Genomic DNA, 15,495 nt, shown 5'->3' with positions numbered 1-15,495 from the left:
TGGTATTTGAGACCGGGGATCCATTTCACAGCTGTATCTACATAAATTTAACAGACCAAACCAAACTTTTTTGGTCAATTGCAACTTTCATTTATCAGTTTGCTTCTTTTTTCAACAGTCAAAGATGGTGCAGGTGCTGTCGATGAGGATGATTTTATCCGTGCATATGAGGAAGTTCCAACAGTGCAGGTAATCCTGAATCTGCTCTCTCTGCTTCTCTTGTTTATATTTAGTTGCCCACATAGCTTTGTTCTATTTGAGAACCAAAAATTTGTTAATTGGAAGATTTAGCTGTACAGCAAATGTGCTCTTGAATGGAATCTAGTGTAACTTGGAATATTTTGTAATATAGGTTACGGTTGGAAATGAGCATTGTACCTACGTAAATCCATATTAACCAGGAGTATGGCAACTAAAATCCTGATCATAATTGAGTCTGTTGGAACTCATTCTGCATGTGCCCTCCAAAACTATCATAAAAATACAAGTGTTATATTTATGGTACTATTGCAAGTGACAGACTATAAAAATAAAATGCTCTCCGTTTATGTTGGAAACTGCAGTTAGTCAAAATTAATCCAGGTTAGTGTAAAATTTACAGTTATTGAAACGGTCTGTGTCCTTGTGTAACAAGACCTGGACAACTTTCATGCTTGGGTTGATAAGTGTAAGTAACATTTGCATCACACTGCTGAGCAATGATCATCTAACCAAGCCCTGTTCACATTCAGTGGTATTACCACCATTGAATCCTCCATCATCTTTATCGTGGAAATTATCATTGCCCAGAAAATAATTTTCACAGCAAAATAAATACCCTGGCTACAAAAGCAGGTCAGATGCTGGGAAGCTCTGAAAAGGCAGGCTGCTTGATCGGCACTTCATTTGCCACGTTGAGCATTCCAGGCCTTCCGCCACAGGCTCACAGTGGCAGCAGTGTGTAGCATCTACAAGAATCACTGCAACAACTCGCCAAGGTTCCTACTTCAAGGGCCAGAACAGCAGATGCATCTACCGAACTACATGCCATCCTGATTTTGAGCTAGATCACTGTTCTTTTACTGGCACTTCATGAAAAAGAACTTGGACCTCACACTGGGTGTATTTACATCAGATGGACTGCAATGGTTCAGTGCCCTTCTCGGAGACCATGGCTCAGAGAATGAGTAGGGTCCTGCACGTCCAGCAAACTCTGATGCCTAAAGAGCAGGGCTTCACCACTGAGGATCCTCTCTCACTGCCAAAGGGTGTGTGGATGAACGGAGGGCAGCCACCCTAATGTTCCCGGCAGAGGTCTCGGGTCTAGGGGCTCCTGATCTTGTTCGGGGGGGAGGGGGGGGTGTTGTGCAGAACAACTGTCTCACTAGGTGGCACTCTTGAGAGAAGGTGGGACAGTCATGGTAAGGGTAAGGGTGAGGGTTGGGGGATTTGAGGATGGATGCTTCAACAGATTATCAGTCTCCTCCAATTCCTTCCAGATAAAACTGTTGGCTGGTGTGAATCCTGCAGAGGCTGTCCTCACTATGCTTGTGGCAGCTGAGGCGGCCAGACGCCGTAGAAGGCAGCAGCAACAACACAGGCTGGAGGCAGCACCCCATGTGTAGGGAGCCGCTGGCCGCCCATCATGCTGAGGAGAGAGCCAGAAGGAGAGGCCAGTGGTGGCCCAAGGTGTGCAGGCATTATGAACATTCCATGACACCATATGCCGTAGAAGAGTCCATCTCAGCAGAGCGACAGTGCGGCACCTGTGCCACATGGCCTCGTTGTCGCACATTTTCAGTGCCATCTCCTGCGCCTGAAGCCTTTGGGACTCCTCCAATTGGCCTTGCAGTTGGAATATCACTGAACCCCCCCCTCCCTTAAATGTCACGGCTGTGTCCTATCACTTGCATCTGCCTGGGGTGTTGGGGGTTACGGCTCCGATGGCCCGGTCTCACAATCTGGTGATCAAGCAAGACAATGAACATGTACTCAGTGAGTGGGCAGGATCATTTCGTCTGTCAGTGGATGCTCACCTCTCTGGCACAGGCCAACCTCTCAGTCAGTGACTGCTTTCTCCTCTGGCAACCCTGCGATTTCCCGGGCCTGTTCCCCATATGGGGTGAGGACTTGGGGAACAGGGTTCTCCACTTGGGGAACAGGGTTCTCCACTTCTCATCCACAGCGTCAAGTAACCTTATGAGATCTGCATCTCCAAAGCGAGGAGCAGGTCTGTGCGCTCCCATGCTTGTGTGTTGACTGGGAGTGAATGGTGAGGGAACGTTTAAAAGCAGATGCCCCTTGTTAGCAGCAAGCAGCTGAGGCGTGAATCAGATGGCAAATCAGATGGCGAGGGAGCCAGTAATGTCGAGAATCTCTTGGGGACTCATTTTTGACTCTAACCGCCAGTGAATACTGATCACGATCTCGCCAATGTGGCTCACGGCACTCCCACCAAAGGTGCCCAAAACCAGACTTTCACTGTGGTCTGCTGAATCATGCCCAAAATTTCACTTAACAGAATTTTTCTATAAAATGTATGGAGTCTTTGACTCTGGTCATCTTGACATGAAATGTTTAAAAATATATATTTTGTCTAACTAACCATATTTATTATTATTATTTATTATTATTCTTTTGATCATGTGTTCTTGCTGCGTGGCTTAATCAAACAAAGCACAATTATTTTACTGTGAAAAGCCTCAAAATTTGATGTAATGCTTATTAACTGCAATTTATTCTGTTATTAGATTTATTCCAACAGAGACCTTGAAGAATCCATCAACAAAATTAGAGAAGTTTTATCAGATGATAAGCATGACTGGGAGCAGCGAGTAAATGCTGTAAGTGTAAAGAGTAAATGCTGTAAAACCTCCAGACCTGATGTCCTCTTGCGTGTGAAAGTATTCAAAAGTTTGCAAAAGCTTTTGTTGTGAAATTTTGTTCGCTTTGAACTCTCAAGACTTTTAACTGTGGGATTGGCATTGAATAATGTTCTTTTACAATAAAAGTGCCACTTGAATTAAAAAGGAATCAGTGTACAAATCTGGACAATGTTGCGCAATAATGTGAAACTAATTGAAGAATTGATCATTTACTTTCGAATGCAATTGAAAACTAAGATTTTCTCGCTTTTCTCCTTCCTGCACCCCCTTATGAATACTTGGTTTGCTTTTTCAGTCAGTGGCGAAGCAGTGAAGCTGCTGACTTTGAAGATAGCTGACCACAAAGATCTAACATTTTCTGTTAGATCTTTTCCTAACAACAATTTAAATCTGGCGTCAAGTCAAGGGCATCTCTTGGCGTACAGCAGCAGTGGGTTTAACAGATAAGTGTCTGATCAATTTGAAGTATTCACACATAAACTAGGAAGTTAAAAACACTTTATCCATCACTGCTGGGGAGAGACTGCCAGTTTCTGCGGAGGACTGATGAGTGTTAAATTATGGAGGTACAGGGACAGATAAAAGGTCTAAAATTTAGCTGCATGTAATTCCACAAAATATTTCTTGAAGACATTTGTGTGTACAAGTGAGTCCCAGGGTAGCTTGCTTATTGTACACTTGTCGGAACTTTAGAAACCAGGGGTCAAATGAGCTTCTCCTGTTCAAATTCTCTTCTATTAATTTCCACTTCATAACAGACTTGCATGTAAAACAATTTTTCTTGTTGCCAGCTTAAGAAGATTAGGTCTTTAGTGGTGGCTGGAGCAGCAGAATATGAATGTTTCTTTCAACATCTACGACTTTTAGACGGAGCATTCAAATTATCAGCCAAAGACCTGCGCTCTCAAGTTGTCCGTGAAGCTTGTATAACATTGGGGTGAGTAATGAAATGAGCAATGAGCAAACCGTACCAACTGCAATTAGTATTGTAGATGTAGTTGCTATCATGTAATCTGAGGTTTAATTGCTGTTAATGCCCTTTTAAAATCATTTACTTTGGGGATCTGGTTGTGCAATCAAGGATGGAAATGGTTTGATTTGCAAACCATATTTAAAAAAAATCTAATTTAAATTTTCCCTGCCTCTCCCACCCTTCCCATATGTTAACTCAGCCTTTGTATTAAGTGAAACACCATAATTTACCTATTTTCCTTTCCATCTTGGCCTCTTTTAGAAACCCTACATTACAGAAGGAGACCATTTGGCTCATCCAGCCTGCATCGACTCTTTGAAAGAGCACCCTACCTAGGCCCAATCCCCCAGCCTTTCCCGCAACCCTGTAACCCCACCTAACCTGCACATCTTTGGACTGTGGGAGGAAACCAGAGCACCTGCAGGAAACCCACATAGACATGGAGCGAAAGCACAAACTCCACACAGTCACCCAATGCTGGAATCAAACCCGGGTCCCTGGCACTGTGAGACAGCAGTGCTAACCACTGTGCCATCCTCTCTGTTCTCTGAATTCATTGTCCATCTCTCCATCTAAAATCTTTTTCTGGACATTGCTCAACTTAGCCATCTACTGAGGCCTCTGCATTCCTGTGGCCTCGATCACTGACGAGGCCATCTCCAAGCATTACTTTGTGTGCCTCGGCATTCCTCTCCCTATCACTTTCCAACCCAATGTTTGCTCGTGTCGATGAAAAGAGCTTGCTCGCTCACTCCAATTTCAGCTCATCTCCAAGTTTAAAATTCCCAATTTGCCTTTTGTCCTCTATTTAACATTATACGGGAGGGGCAGACTTGAGCTAACCTTGTGCTGCCAATGATTAACTCTGTCACTGCACTATAAGGGCACTTCCTGTTTATTCCCTTGGTTCCTATTTCTTATTTTGCCTTTATCGTTTTTGGTCCATGGATCGTTAATGGAGACATACCTTGAAGTCGAGCAGAGGAAGTAAGGAATTCAAAACGTTAAAATAGTACTGTTATTTTTGTATTTTCGGCAGAGTAACCCAGACGTTATGGCACCCAAGAATGTGGAGGGGTTTGTTTCAATTAGTTGGCTGGTGGCCAATGGATTGGACAGGGGCAGTATTCTGCCTGGCAAATGACAGCGAATGGTTCCTGTCAGATGGGGTTTTCCAGAGAGAACCAAGGGAAAGCTACTGGACCCTCCAGTTGGAAGCAGCTCCCTGTCTCTGCTCTGTTGCCTACTTTTCTGAAGGCAGAAGCTGCTAGACCCTGAAAGAAGAAGCGGTCTGCCTCAATGTTGCTCTCTCTCGTTCTTCTCTCTCTATGCTAGCTGCCTGCTATTTCTGTGAGTCCACACTGAAACGTAACTGGAAGACATCTATCTGAAACAAAGACTATCATTTAGGGTGGGGCATGTTAAAGACTGGGCAGGGTTAGAAATTAGATGGTAGTTAATCAGTTGTATTTGCCTATTTACTTAGAATTACTGTTAACAATAAAAAGTTAATTGTGTTTATGTTTACAAACCTGGTGACTGTAGTTATTGGGCAACTGAAGACCTCGGGTAAAAATAAAATTGACATCCTCCTACACCTGAACACTGATCATGAAGTGCAACTTTTCGGAATTGACAGGAAATTAGGAATACCATCATTGTTTGAATGACTGAATGAAGATTGGTCCATGAAATAAAATTACTTCAATGATTCTTTTTGGATGGAAAGTTTCTTGTAAGCTTTTTCACGAGGAATATCTTCTGACTAGTACAATATGTCAGCCTTTGTAGCACTGAGTACTCTTAGCTTTTAAGTCAGAAGGTCATGAGTTCAAACCCTACGCAAATAGACCTGACTGCATAATCTTGACTGACAATCTAATGCAACAACTGAGTAAGCCAAGGTCCTGCCTGTCTCTTCAAATGAATGTAAAAGATCCCAAGACATTATTGGAGGAAGGACAGGTTAATTCTCTCACTGTCCATTTTTAGTGTGTCTATCTGAGTACTTTGGAATGTGCTTTTTTAATGTTAAAAGGGCAACATAAATTTGCATTGTTGAAAGAGCCTTAAAGACATAGCTTACATTGCAATCATGTGCACACATTAACAATACAAACTTCTTAAATTCAGAATATTGTCATTTCAATGAATGACACCACTAGAGATGTGTTTATAACAGCATTATAGAAATAACATTTAAAATAATAAAATGTGTTTTCAATGGTGTACTGTTTTTATTGGAACCTTTATTTTTATTCTTAGTTGGGGACCTAGTGCTAAAGTCTTTGAGCCTAAAGTCTACTTTTTTTTCTTTCTAGGCATCTCTCATCTGTTCTGGGAAATCGTTTCGATCATGGTGCAGAAGCCATTATGCCAACATTGTTCAACCTTGTTGCTAATAGTGCCAAAGTGATAGCTACATCTGGTATAGCAGCTATAAGATTACTTATTCGAGTAAGTACACAAAATCTGCATCCCTTTGTCTAATTTCCTTTCTTAAATGTGCACTTTCCAACAACTCAGTCTCTTTTTAGTAGAAGCAGCATTTTACCCCCCACAAAGATTTTAGGAACAAAACTCAATTTCTTGCTGTGCCAAATTATTTCATTCAGTGCTTGCATTTGTTCTGTATTTCTTTTGAAACTGTCCCTACGTCTCTGCATGATTTATCAGTATTTTATTCACACTAATGTAATTGTGAATTCCACCGATACATTTCTGTGGTCCTGAGTCCTGCTTTGCTACTGTAGTTGCTCAGCAGCAACATTTATGAACAGCTACTTCTAGAGTTAATTTCTTTCAAACTAATGCAGTGAATGCACTTTTTCTATTAAATCAGTTTTTAGCCAGTTGGGGAAAAAAAACTTACTGCTCTTTAAATAAGCAGCTGTTCTAAATCCCAGTTAGTCACCAGTAGGTAGCTTTATGCTAAAAGTCAAATTCTTGTCAAGCCATTTGAAATTGCGTGGTGGGAGATGTATTTATTTTTGACATTGTGACCCAAATATTAGTCTGCCAAAATGAATTCAATTAAAATTGGGCTTCAGAATGCTCCCCTGATAATTGATTTGGATAGGCCACACCTTGAATATTGTGTACAGTTTTGATCTCCTAGTTTGAGGAAGGACATACTTGCTATTGAGGGTGTCCAGCGAAGGTTCACCCGACTAATTCCCGGGATGGCAGGACTGACATTTGTAGAAAGACTGGATTGACTGGGCTTGTACTCACTGGACTTTAGGAAAATGAGAGGGGATTTCATAGAAACATATAAAATGCAAAAGGGACTGAACAGGCTAGATGTGGGAAGAATGTTCCCGATTTTGGGAAAGTTCAGAACTAGGGGTCACAGCCCAAGAATAAAGGGTAAACCAATCAGGAATGAGATGAGGAATAACTTCTCAGAGTTGTGGACTTGTGGAATTCTCTACCACAGGTGTGATAGGTTGGGGGTGGGGTAGGTGAGAGGTTGGTGAGTGATGGGGCACATATCCCATTGCGCTGCTTAAAGGGCTTGTTGTTGGAGGCTAACTGGGATTTTTCAGTCAGCCTCCATGTTCCCACCCTCCGTTAGTTGCATTGTAAAGAGAGCAGGGGGTGATTTAGCCACCTGGAGAAGGCTTCCCAGCAGGAAACCTTGGGAGCAGCACTCCTGGTAGGGTTAGAGGCTCACCCTGCTTGTCTGGGTTCAGCAGCAGCCACAGACCATGCTGTGGAGGAGTGCTTCCTCCCCAGCCCTTGCAATAGTGAATTGGCTCCAAAAGCTGTTCTTTTAAGTTTGAAAAATTTGGAGAGATCCCATTTTGGAGTGTCTCCTCCCTCACCTTACCTGCCATATCCTGCTGCTGCTTTCAAACTGGAGAACCTCCTTTCGGTCCTTCAGCTTTGAAAGACCATCCACCATTTTTTATTGGACAGTGGGCCCATCCATTATTTGGACAATTTGGAGGAAATCACAGGTTTAATGACTGGTTTCCACATCGTGGAGACTTTTGTACCCCCCCACCCCCAACCACACACCATTTGAAACCTGGTGGTGGGGTCCTGAAGACCACAGGAAAATGATACACCTGCGATTTGGTTTGTGGACAACTTTGATTTCTGCCATTGTAAATCAGAGAAAATAATCATTTACATGATCAACCTTTTGGTATATTGAGGAAACTTTGTGTGTATATATTCTTTATAATGCAGTTATGAATCTGTCAGCTTTGTTTAGTTTGTGTGCTGTTACAAAATGTTTTATAGCTTTAAGTTCTTAGAACTTAAAAATAGAACCATTTTGATCAAGAGAAGCTAGGCTCAGCCAAATATCATGGATGCATGATATTTGCATGGAATACTGCAGTAATCACTGAGAATTGATAATGCGTACTCTGTTTTGGATCCAATCTTAAAAAATGTATATTTTTCAGCATACGCACTTCCATAGATTAATACCGGTTATCTCGAGCAACTGTGCATCGAAGACTGTGGCAGTTCGGAGGTAGGTTTGAAATTTTGACATTGTTCTATTAACTGCTCTGATTTGGTATTGATGGGGTGGAAAATCAAACATTACTGCACCCATCCTTTAGGGTGAAAAGTGGAGGGTAGAGGAATTAAATTTGCAGTGCAGTCTTGTGGGCCAATCCCCCTGGAAATGTGCCAGTTGCAAAGTTGAAATCTTCACATAGGCTGAACTTTTCCCACATAGTTGTTGCAGGTCTTCAGCAGCCACAGCATCCTGCACAATAATTCTACATACATAAGTAATTAACTAGATTTCCCCTATGATTTGATCTATTTGTTTTGCATTTAATGATGCCTAGTTGATACATTTGTGTAACGGATTTGAAGTAGCAGATGCCCTTGTGTTTGCTACATGTGTGGAATTTGAGTGTGGTATTTCTGTTCATTCCCAAACCATAAACAATCTCTTTGAGACACAATCTATGGTAAACCTTATCATTTTTGAAATACTACTTCAGTGATCACTTGCTTACGAGCATGTTGGTCCACCTAAGAAATTGTATCACTGGTCATGGGTTTGGTGTGTCCTTGTGTGGCTGATGAGCTCGATCCTGGAGTCGCATCTCCGACCGCACACTTGGCAGGTATTTCTGGGATGTGAGATTGGCCCTTGGACTCGAGATCGCTGGTATTCCTTTTTCTTTTTAAAAAAAATATATTTTATTCAAATTTTTCGGCCAAACAAAACAGTACAAAGGTTTTTCCCTTTTTACAGCAACAAAACAATATAAATAACAGCGACCGTTTTTTAACAAATAAGTAAATATTATATATACTAAATGGCAACTGCCATAATAAAAATAATAACTCTCCCAAATAATAAAATCGAACAGTCCAATATACATAACCAAGTACAAATATCTATACATAAACACCCCTGAGGACCCGCCCGAGCCCTCCCCCCTTGGTTGCTGCTGTTACCTTCCCATTTCCTTTATCGTTCTGCGAGGTAGTCAATGAACGGTTGCCACCGCCTGGTGAACCCTTGCGCCGAACCCCTTAGTGCAAACTTTATCCGTTCTAGTTTTATAAACCCTGCCATGTCGTTTATCCAGGTCTCCACGCCCGGGGGTTTGGCTTCCTTCCACATAAGCAATATCCTTCGCCGGGCTACTAGGGACGCAAAGGCCAAAACATCAGCCTCTCTCGCCTCCTGCACTCCCGGCTCTTCTGCAACCCCAAATATAGCCAACCTCCAGCTTGGCTCGACCCGGACCCCCACCACCTTTGAAAGCACATTCGCCACCCCCACCCAGAACCCCTGCAGTGCCGGGCATGACCAAAACATGTGGGTGTGGTTTGCCAGGCTTCTCGAGCATCTCCCACACCTATCCTCTACCCTGAAAAATTTACTGAGCCTTGCTCCAGTCATATGCGCCCTGTGCAAAACCTTGAATTGTATCAGGCTAAGCCTGGTGCACGAGGACGAAGAGTTCACCCTACGTAGGGCATCTGCCAACAGCCCCTCTTCAATCTCTTCCCCCAGCTCTTCTTCCCATTTTCCCTTCAGCTCATCCACCATGATCTCCCCCTCGTCTCTCATTTCCCTGGATATGTCTGACACCCTACCATCCCCCACCCATGTCCCTGAGATCACTCTATCCTGAATCTCCTGCGTCGGGAGCTGCGGGAATTCCCTCACCTGTTGCCTCGCAAAAGCCCTCAGTTGCATGTACCAAAATGCATTCCCTTGGGGCAACCCATATTTTTCCATCAGTGCTCCCAGACTCACAAACGTCCCGTCTAAGAACCGATCCCTCAATTGCACAATCCCAGCTCTCTGCCATGCTCTAAATTCCCCATCTATTCTACCCGGGACAAACCTATTATTATTTCTTATCAGGGACCGCACCAAGGCTCCCGTCATTCCCCTATGCCGTCTCCACTGCCCCCAAATTTTCAGTGTTGCCACCACCACTGGACTTGTGGTGTATTTCTTCGGGGTGAACGGCAACGGTGCCGTCGCCAGTGCTTGTAGGCTGGTTCCTTTGCAGGACGCCATCTCCAATCTCTTCCACGCCGCTCCCTCCCCTCCTCCCATCCACTTACACACCATTGAGACATTGGCGGCCCAATAGTACTCACTTAAGTTCGGAAGTGCCAGTCCCCCCCCATCCCTGCTACACTGCAAAAAAACCCTCCTCACTCTCGGGGTCTTCCCAGCCCACACAAAACTCATGACACTTTTCTCGATTTTCTTGAAAAAAGCCTTCGTGACCATCACCGGGAGGCACTGAAACACAAAAAGGAATCTCGGGAGGACTACCATTTTGACCGCCTGCACCCTACCCACCAGTGACAGGGACACCATGTCCCATCTCTTAAAATCCTCCTCCATCTGTTCCACCAATCGTGTTAGATTAAGCCTATGTAAGGTTCCCCAACTCCTGGCTATCTGAATCCCTAAGTACCGGAAATCTCTTGTTACCTTCCTCAGCAGTAAATCATCTATTCCCCTGCTCTGCTCCCCCGAATGCACCACAAACAACTCGCTCTTCCCCATATTCAATTTGTACCCCGGGAATTCCCCAAACTCCCTGAGTGTCCGCATTATCTCAGGCATCCCCTCCACCGGGTCCGCAACATACAGCAATAAGTCATCTGCATACAATGATACCCGGTGTTCTTCTCCTCCCCTGAGTACTCCTCTCCACTTCCTGGAGCCCCTCAGTGCTATGGCCAGGGGCTCAATTGCCAATGCAAACCGTAACGGAGACAGGGGACACCCCTGCCTCGTCCCTCTATAAAGACGGAAGTAGTCAGACCTCTGCCTGTTCGTGACCACACTTGCCACCGGGGCCCTATATAGCAGCTGTACCCATCCAATAAACCCTTCTCCAAAACCAAATCTCCTCAACACTTCCCACAGATAGTCCCACTCCACTCTGTCGAATGCTTTCTCTGCGTCCATCGCCACCACTATCTCCGCCTCCCCCTCTGGTGGGGGCATCATCATCACCCCTAGCAGCCTCCGTATGTTCGTGTTCAGCTGTCTCCCCTTAACGAACCCACTTTGATCCTCGTGGACCACCCCCGGGACACAGTCCTCTATCCTCGTCGCCATCACCTTGGCCAGGAGCTTAGCATCTACGTTCAAAAGGGAAATGGGCCTGTAGGACCCACACTGCAGCGGGTCTTTTTCCTTCTTTTTCCTTCTTCAAAAGTAGCGATATCGTCGCCTCCGACATGGTCGGGGGCAACTTCCCCCTTTCCCTGGCCTCATTAAAGGTTCTCGTCAAAAGCGGGGCCAGGAGGTCCATATATTTCCTATAAAATTCCACCGGGAACCCATCCGGTCCAGGGGCCTTCCCCGTCTGCATACTCCCAATCCCCTTTACCACCTCCTCCATCTCAATCTGTGCTCCCAGTCCCGCCCTCTCCTGCTCCTGCTCCTCCACCTTCGGGAATTCCAGCTGATCCAGGAAACACATCATTCCCTCCTTCCCTTCCGGGGGCTGAGCCTTCTATAACCTCTCATAGAATGCCTTGAACACCCCATTCACTCTCTCCGCTCCCCGTTCCATCTCTCCCTCCTCATCTCTCACCCCACCTATCTCCCTCGCTGCTCTTCCTCAATTGGTGGGCCAGTAGCCGACTCGCCTTCTCTCCATGCTCATACTGTACACCCTGTGCCCTCCTCCACTGTGCCTCTGCCTTACCCGTGGTCAGCAGGTCAAATTCCACATGTAACCTTTGTCTTTCCCTGTACAGTCCCTCCTCCGGTGCCTCTGCATATTGCCTGTCCACCCTCAGAAGTTCTCTCAACAATCGCTCCCTTTCTTTACCCTCTTGCTTCCCTTTATGTGGCCTTATGGATATGAGTTCCCCTCTGACCACCGCCTTCAACGCCTCCCAGACCACTCCCACCTGAACCTCTCCGTTGTCATTAAGCTCCAAGTACCTTTCGATACACCCCCTCACCCTTAGACATACCCCCTCATCTGCCAATAAGCCCATATCCATTCTCCAGAGTGGGTGCTGTTCTTTTTCCTCTCCTACCTCCAGGTCTACCCAATGTGGAGCGTGGTCCGAAATGGCTATGGCCGTATACTCCGTCCCTGTCACCTTCGGAATCAGTGCCCTTCCCAAGACAAAAAAGTCTATCCGTGAATATACCATGTGAACATGGGAGAAAAATGAGAACTCCTTACTCCTAGGCCTAATAAATCTCCAGGGGTCTACTCCTCCCATCTGCTCCATGAAGTCCTTGAGCACCCTGGCCGCTGCCGGCCTCCTCCCGGTCCTGGACCTCAACCGGTCCAGCCCTGGATCAAGCACCGTATTGAAGTCTCCCCCCATTACCAACTTTCCCGCCTCCAGGTCCGGGATACGCCCCAACATACGCCTCATAAAGTTTGCATCATCCCAGTTCGGGGCGTATACGTTCACCAGAACCACCGCCTCCCCTTGCAATCTGCCACTCACCATCACATATCTACCCCCACTATCCGCCACTATGGTCTTTGCCTCAAACAGTACCCGTTTCCCCACTAAGATAGCCACCCCCCTAATCTTCGCATCTAAACCCGAATGAAACACCTGCCCCACCCATCCTTTACGTAGTCTGACCTGGTCTGTCAGTTTCAGGTGCGTCTCCTGCAACATAACCACATCTGCCTTTAATTTCTTTAGGTGTGCGAGTACCCGTGCCCTTTTAATCGGCCCGTTCAGCCCCCTCACGTTCCACGTGATCAGCCGGGTTGGGGGGCTCTTTACCCCCCACCCTTGTCGACTAGCCATCCCCCTTTTTAACCCAGCTCCTCACCCGGTTCCCATGTACCTGTATATCCCACCGACAGTGCCCCCCGTCTCGACCACCCCGTCCCATAACAGCTCCCCCTTCTCCTTAGCAGCAGGAACCCAGTTAACTCTTCTCCCCCCGCCCCCCCCCGCTAGATTCCCCTCTAGCGTAGTTGCACCCCCCATGTTGCTCCCAGAAATCAGCAAACTCTGGCTGACCTCGGCTTCCCCCTTTGCCCTCGGCCCCTCACTGTGCGAGGCCCCCTCCTTCCTGCGTCCCTGTTCCCGCCACAATTACCATAGCGCGGAAGCAAAGCCCGCGTTTCCCACTCGCCCCCGTCCCTAACGGCGCAGTTCCCTTCTCCTTCCCCTTTCCCTCCCACCGCCCCCCCCCCCCCCCCCCCCCCCCCCCCCCCCCACCACGAGGGGAAGAGAGAAAAGTTACAGGATCGAAAAGTTAACAAATTGAAAAATCTTCCCCCCTCCCCTTCCTCGCCCCACATAATCACCCCACCACTTTATCCCAGAAGCTCTTTCTCTCGCCAGACTATTCCAGCTTCTTGTCCACAATGAATGTCCACGACTCTTCTGCCGTCTCAAAGTAGTGGTGCTTCCCTTGGTGTGTGACCCACAGTCTCGCCGGTTGCAACATTCCAAATTGAACCTTTTTGTGAAGCACCGCCTTAGCCCGATTGAAACTTGCCCTCCTTCTCGCCACCTCCGCACTCCAATCCTGGTATACGCAGATCACCGCGTTCTCCCACCTACAGCTCTGAGTTTTCTTCGCCCATCTGAGGACCGTCTCTCTGTCGTTGTAGCGGAGAAACCTCACCACTATAGCTCGAGGTATTTCTCCAGCCTTTGGTCTTCGCGCCAGAACTCGATAGGCTCCCTCCACCTCCAAAGGGCCCGTCGGGGCCTCCGATCCCATTAGCGAGTGAAGCATCGTGCTCACATGCCCCGACGTCCGCCCCCTCTGCGCCTTCGGGAAGACCTGGGACTCTTAAATTCTTCCTCCTCGAATTATTCTCCAGTGCTTCCAACCTCTCCACACACCTTTTGTGCTGTGCCTTGTGCGTCTCTGTCTTCACCACCAGGCCCTGTATTTCATCTTCGTTTTCAGCAGTCTTTGCCTTCACGACCCGAAGCTCCAGCTCCTGGGTCCTCTGCTCCTCCTTTAGCCCTTTAATCGCCTGTAATATCGGGGCCAACACCTCCTTCTTCAGCTCTTTTTCACAGCGTCGCAGGAACTCTTGTTGCTCCGGGCCCCATAACAAATGGCCACCTTCCGACGCCATCCTGCTTCAAGCTTCCGTTCCTTGCCGCTGCTCCAGAGGATCTTCTGCAATCCGGCCGCTATCCTCACCTTTTTCCTTGTGTATCCGGGGGGATTCCCTTCTTGTTTACCGCACAGTGATTTTGGCCGTTTAAATTGCCGTTGGGGCTCCTATCAAGAGCCCAAAAGTCCGTTCCAACGGGAGGTGCCGAAACGTGCGACTCAGCTGGTCATTGCTGCACCCGGAAGTCTGGTATTCCTTTTTCAGCCTCCTTTTCTGGACCTGCTCTTACCATTGAGTGTTCTTGAAGAACTGTGTCCATTCAATCTGGACGTTCCTTCTAATAAGTCTCTCCTGAGCAGGTGTCTCCCAGGCATTGACATCTGTTTCATTTCTTGAGTTAAGCCTTTATGGTGTCTTTGAAGCACTTCCTTTGTTTTTCTCTTGTTTGGTAGAATTTGGATGCATGTCTGGCATCCTAACACATGGTCGGCTCAGCAGAGTTACTATTGGATGATCATGGCCTTTATGCTGATGCTCTTGGCTCCTTCAAGGATGCTGATAGTACGCCTGTCCTCCCAGTTCATGCGGAGAATACGTCTCCGACAGTGGGGATGGTACCGTTCCAGGACCTTGAGTATGTGAGTTGTCGCAGGCTTCTGACCAGAGTCTGGAGGACAACTGCTTTGTACATAATAATAATCTTTATTGTCACAAGTAGGCTTACATTAACACTGCAATGGGGGCTGGTTTAGCTCAGTGGGTTAGACAGCTGGTTTTAATGCAGAACCAGGCCAGCAGCGTGGGTTCAATTCCCGTACCAGCTGAGAATTCTGAATTCTCCCTCCCGTATACCCGACCAGGCGCCGGAATGTAGCGACTACAGGCTTTTCACAGTAACTTCATTGCAGTGTTAATGTAAGTCTACTTGTGACAATAAACATTATAATATATAATGAAGTTACTGTGAAAAACCCCTAGTCGCCATGTTCCCGTACATGAGGACCATGTTAGCAGCACGGATGTCACAGTTGTCGAAGATTCTCCTCCTTGGGCATCCAAAGGTGGTGCTCACAGATTGGATACGATGTTGGATCTCCACATCAATGTCAGCTTTAGAACAGAG

At 46.5% G+C, this 15,495-nt stretch overlaps 1 protein-coding gene across 41 annotated transcripts in view; it reads left to right on the top strand.

Moving 5' to 3' along the window:
• Positions 1–15,495, top strand: part of clasp1a (cytoplasmic linker associated protein 1a) — a 414,750-nt gene that overhangs the window by 207,894 nt on the left and 191,361 nt on the right. For all 41 annotated transcript variants that reach the window (XM_072470321.1, XM_072470304.1, XM_072470277.1 and 38 more), the window contains exons 10-14: positions 119–189; positions 2,730–2,822; positions 3,656–3,801; positions 6,159–6,294; positions 8,256–8,326. In XM_072470321.1, the coding sequence (XP_072326422.1) occupies positions 119–189; positions 2,730–2,822; positions 3,656–3,801; positions 6,159–6,294; positions 8,256–8,326 (517 nt within the window). The remainder of the gene's footprint in view (positions 1–118; positions 190–2,729; positions 2,823–3,655; positions 3,802–6,158; positions 6,295–8,255; positions 8,327–15,495) is intronic.

The sequence above is a fragment of the Scyliorhinus torazame genome, chromosome 2, assembly GCF_047496885.1.
Source record: "Scyliorhinus torazame isolate Kashiwa2021f chromosome 2, sScyTor2.1, whole genome shotgun sequence".
In the NCBI taxonomy this organism is placed as follows: domain Eukaryota; kingdom Metazoa; phylum Chordata; class Chondrichthyes; order Carcharhiniformes; family Scyliorhinidae; genus Scyliorhinus; species Scyliorhinus torazame.
Note: the sequence above shows the minus strand (reverse complement) of the source record. Positions and strands in the feature narration are given on the sequence as shown.